The sequence below is a fragment of the Athene cunicularia genome, assembly GCF_003259725.1.
Source record: "Athene cunicularia isolate RWA chromosome 11 unlocalized genomic scaffold, athCun1 chr11_part1, whole genome shotgun sequence".
In the NCBI taxonomy this organism is placed as follows: Eukaryota; Metazoa; Chordata; class Aves; order Strigiformes; family Strigidae; genus Athene; species Athene cunicularia.
The window spans coordinates 2,298,939-2,303,892 of NW_020799113.1; the positions used below are offsets into that span (position 1 = coordinate 2,298,939).

A 4,954-nucleotide genomic window follows, 5' to 3' on the forward strand; every position below is an offset into this window, starting at 1 on the left:
TGGAATAAAGAAGTGAGCGTGAATCTAAGTACCTTCTCCTCATATCATAGCCTCTACATTGTTTTCAGGAGCATTTTTGTCAGGCAGTGATGAAAGGCTGAGAACAAAGTGAGTAAAATTTCCTTTTACTGCTTAAAAATTCTCAGCTGGTTTGCTATATCAAAAACCTGTCTCTTCAAACAAATCACACGGTTAAAAATGCCAAGTTATAATTCAGCAACTAACTCAGAAAATGACAATTTAATCAATCAGAACCAACCCTCCTGAAAAAGAACAAAAAAATAATCTTCAAGCTTTCATGCAATGTGCGTGGTTGAAACTATAAAAGGTTCAATCACTGTAGAACAAGCCTGCAGCATCAATGTTTATTAAAGTCAGGGGAGCCATTTATTGACCTGGGAAATAGCAAAGCACCAGCAGCACTGCTGGATTGCATTTTTATAGTTAACAAACGGAAGGTGATATTTTCCTTTTCTCTTTTAATTGTGATTCCATCAAATCCAAAAAGTTAAAAGCCTTTCAGTTTTTAAAGGAAAGCAAAGAGAAGGATGGTCCACACTGTCCTTCAGTCATTCTCTCTGTTTGGACTCCTAGCACCGGGATATATCAAATCATTGCAACACGTGATCAGATTTTTAGGCTTATCCGCATGCCAGTAGAATGACAGACTGGTTTGTGTTCCCCCCGCCACCTTGGGTGATGGCAGAAGATAGGGAGCTACCATTATGAAGTTGTTTCTTTCTGTAATCAAAAAGGGATTACTGTATTTATTTACATAAAGGTTACCCTGCCACCAAGACAGCCAAAAGCACCCAGAATGAATTGTCTTCTCCCAAACTGACAATAGGCACTTTCTCCAAGGACATGTCTTGGTTGTTCTGGAGATTTTGTAACTCTATTTTGCTACAAGCACATTTTCAAGGCACACCTTTTCACGCTGCATAAATTGTGAACCACATAAGGCTATTAAAAGGAAAGCATCAGCAACGTAAATTGCATTTATGGATCTACATTACCCAGATTACAGGAGTTTGGCTTCTGCTTCTTTCTTTCCGTATCGTTCTCCATCTACAGGAAACCTTGAGGTCAACTGATGAACACTGGACAAGGATTTAAAACACGCAGTGTGTGTCAGCTGCCACCTAAGCTGTTGCCAACTCCAGAAAAGGAGACTTCAAAAGCTAAGAGGATGAGTCAGTGCAGTCTGAGCTGACATGCCGCACGCTGAAGCGGAGAGCTGTAGCTAACCCATATCCTCTGTGGATTAGGTACAAAGCAGGCTGAGCAACGCAGGCAGGCCAGCGGGTTATACATGCATGCATCAAAGGGTAATGAATATTGTAACAAATCCCCAGTCACCTAGGACCTTAGCAGTTGTCAATATGCTGCATGCATTAGCGGCTCAGAGCTTGGTGGGAGCAAGAGAGATAAAAACTGAGTCCTCCACTTCAAAACCACGACTCTCTACCACTTGGAGAATTTCACACTACTTCTGCACAGGGTACAAAACTGCCTTTCTGATCCCACCCAGTCGTACACAGCACTTCACACTTCCCTTCCAGGTTTGCAAACAGACCTCCAGCAGCTCTACTTCTCATTTTCTTTTTCTCATTCATAGAGAAAAACACATAATATCCTTACTTAAAACATAGTGGAGGAGTTTGACAGAAATTAATGACTCACCTGTCATACTATAAGAATTTTGATATTTGCAGGGGGAAAAAAAGGCTTTGAGTGTTTTGAGAGCTGTAAAAAGCTGCTTCAGAATTCAAAGACAGCTCATAAAAAATCAAGTCAATTGATAGGTTGGTGTAAGCTTTGAGATACCCATTTTGTGCTACAATCACAATACTGCGAGAATATTAATAAATAAAAGGTTATGAAAAAAAGTAACCCACGAGTTCCCTCAAATTAGATCCCATTGGCGTGAAATTAGTTCACAGCTGTCGCTTGTGTTGCTCCAAGAGAGATTACTTCTTAAATAATGTTAATGACAACTTTGATTTGACTTCTGTAATTACTAGAGGGAGAAGGGACCACATTTCCTAGGAAGAAAAATCTTTTATCTGCTTGTTTAATGTACAATCTTTGATGAGACGGAGCTCCTTTCCCCTGAGTTATTTCCCTGAGCATTTTTGTTTTGAAAAAGAAATGGATTTCCAGGTTGAAAGCAGAGCTGCCACGCAGCTGTCAGAGCTGTGGGAGAGGTGTCTAATTGTCATTTACAATGACCCTTGATTCTTCTCTAAATAGAGCATCTCTCCCACCTCATCTCCTCACTTTCTCTCTACCTCACAAGCAGGCGTATTTACAGGGCTGGATTCTTCTCCGAGCTACCTCCACCAGTAAATCATAAAAATTTCTCCTATAATCAATGGAGTGTCTTCAGATTTACCAGACAGTATAATCTGGTCCACGAGACAGCTGATTGTTATCTATAACCTCCCCATCCAATTCAAGCGATGGGAGATGTAATCCAAAAATTTCCTTTGGACTTTTTTACTGCCAAAATAGATCAAATTCTGTGGCAGCCTTTTTACAATCTCCACTTTTCTAAATAAACATCACACAGCCTCTTCTGCCTTTACTGCAAAACACTTCTCCCTGCTGGTACCGAGGCAGGTTGTTAGCTGTTGTGCTGACACAGAAAACAGTGGCAGCATCTCCATGCAAGCCCGTGGTGCAGCACCAAGACATGGGGCGCAAAGGGGCGCAGGCTGTGGATCCCAAGCTCTCGCTCACCATGGAGCACCAGGAATAATCCTTGAGGTTAGATGAGTTGAAAACCCCTTGCACTGTCCCCCCACCCAGTTAGACACCGCATGGCTTTGTAAATTACTAGACCCAGCTCCCAAAGATTAAAGAGTCTTCACAACAAAGCTATCGGGCAGCTGATGCGTGCACTGGTTGCATCCAAACCAGGCTGGACACGGAGTGTGCTGAAGAAGGGGGATGCAGGAATTGCTGAGCTGGGTTGCTCCGCAGGCAGGGACAGGGGAACTGGAACAGCTCTCACAAAGGGCACCAAGCAAAGCCACGCGCTGCCATAGCTCAGTGGCTGGAGAAGTGCTGATGGGTGTGCAGGAATGTATTTAGAGGAAATCATTCAAAGTACATTCCTGGACTGCAAATTAAATTAAACTGCTCAGAAAAAGCCCTGAGTGACATTGAAGGCCATGCAATTAAATGCAGAGCTCTGATTTGCAATGATCAACAAAAAGCAAATACATCATTAGAATGCACAGCAAACAGAAAATAACAACAAAAATTGTGAGATTATGGCTGTATTATACTAATTAACAGTTTTCCCCTATTGGTTCGTTCACTAAGGTTCAAACATATTCATTCTTTGATGCACATTTGTATTCATAAAACTGTGAATTTCTTCCCAGCCTTCTTTTGTTGGCAAGGATTGATAGCTGTTAATGAGAATGTGAACAGAGAAGGAGCTAAAATGATGGGGGCCAAACGAAGCGGGATAGCTCCCACACTCACAAAGAGACTTTCTCGCTGGGGCTTTGAATTTCAGAGCAGCTTCAACTCATTTACGGAGCCTGGAAATGAAGGTCTCTTGCCTATATGAAAATTAAATACTTCCATGCAGTGTTATGACTTTGCCTTCAGGTAGTTGTGTCTCCGTGTTTCATTCACGTTTGTGGCCATTTTAACCCACTGAGCTTAACTATGTAATAAGGATGCCTGGATGTGGATAATTCTTCCTCCTCCTTTCCCACTGCAATCAGGTTTTGCCCTTCATTATATAATTTTGTGGACTCTATTAGACCATAAATCTTTACAGAGTTCTTCAAGCTTTGACCTACATCTTGCATATACGGGAACTTTTCTCCCTAGATTGCCTTTTGGAGCACAGCAGTTCATTAAAGTTTTGAACACTGAACCCTCACTCTTACTGCTTTATCGCCTGGTTTATGTGCCAAATGTCAAAACAGGCGTCAGAAATCTGATTTATGAGGATATATAGAGAAATTGTGGTACCTGCTTGCGACTAGGAGTCAGCTGGCAATTTCTTATCAGGATTTCCTCCTCAGCTACCAGGGCCCAGCCTGGCAGCCCAGAGACAGCACTGCCAAGATTGAATTCAAAGATCATCATTCAGGACTAACAAAGCTTTCAAGCTTTTTTTTTTTTTTGTAGTAACTTTGAATTTATGTGCTTTCCAATTTCAATCACATTTGACAATTTTGTGTTGGTTTTTTTTCAAGTAAAAGTCAGTGCTGATTTCTAAAAATTAAACGTAAACAAGTCAAGCAGTCTCTAAATGCCAGCATGAGATTTTATACTCTTTCCCTCTCTCTGAAATATCAGAAAATTATGGATGAAAGCAGAAGCCAGCAGCACTCCAGAACGCACAACCGTGGATAAGAAATCTCAGGTTCCCCCACTAATTTACCACTTTATACAGAATCAGCTTTATCTCCTGCTCACACACCCGACCTCCCTCACCCCACATAACCGGCTCCGTACAGGAAAGCTGCTTTTTTTAACGTTGTTTTTGCACCAACCGTGCCCCCCGCGCCTCCAGGCTGTGGGCAGGGGCCTGTCCCCGCAGCCGCGCCCCGGACGCGGAGGGTGGAGCCGCGTTGCCACCTCCTCCCGCTCCTCCCCCGCCGTGCGCGGCCTCGGCGCTACGCGAGGACGGGGATCCAGCGCGGCCTGCGGGTAGCGGCAGCCGCCATGGCCGGGGAGGTGAAGACGAAGCTGTCCAAGAACCTGCTGCGCATGAAGGTGACGCGGGAGCGGGGCGGGAAGGACGGGCGGGGGGTGCCTGAGGCCCGGGGCGGGGAGCGGGCGGCCGGGCCTAGACCCGGGAAATACCCGGCACCAGGCAAGGTGCTCCCGAGAAGGCCGCTGGTTTATGCGGAGACCCCCCCGGGCCCGCCTCACCGCACGGCTCGGCCCCTCCCGGGCCGCTGCACACGCGTCGGGGCCCGGC

General features: G+C 44.7%; 1 protein-coding gene across 1 annotated transcript in view; it reads left to right on the forward strand.

The window, feature by feature from the left end:
* The first annotated feature begins 4,568 nt into the window (after nt 1–4,568).
* MPHOSPH6 (M-phase phosphoprotein 6) overlaps nt 4,569–4,954 on the forward strand; it is a 10,531-nt gene continuing 10,145 nt past the window's right edge. Inside the window, exon 1 of the mRNA XM_026856720.1 lies at nt 4,569–4,746. Within this exon, the coding sequence (XP_026712521.1) occupies nt 4,696–4,746 (51 nt within the window). The 5' untranslated portion in view covers nt 4,569–4,695. The remainder of the gene's footprint in view (nt 4,747–4,954) is intronic.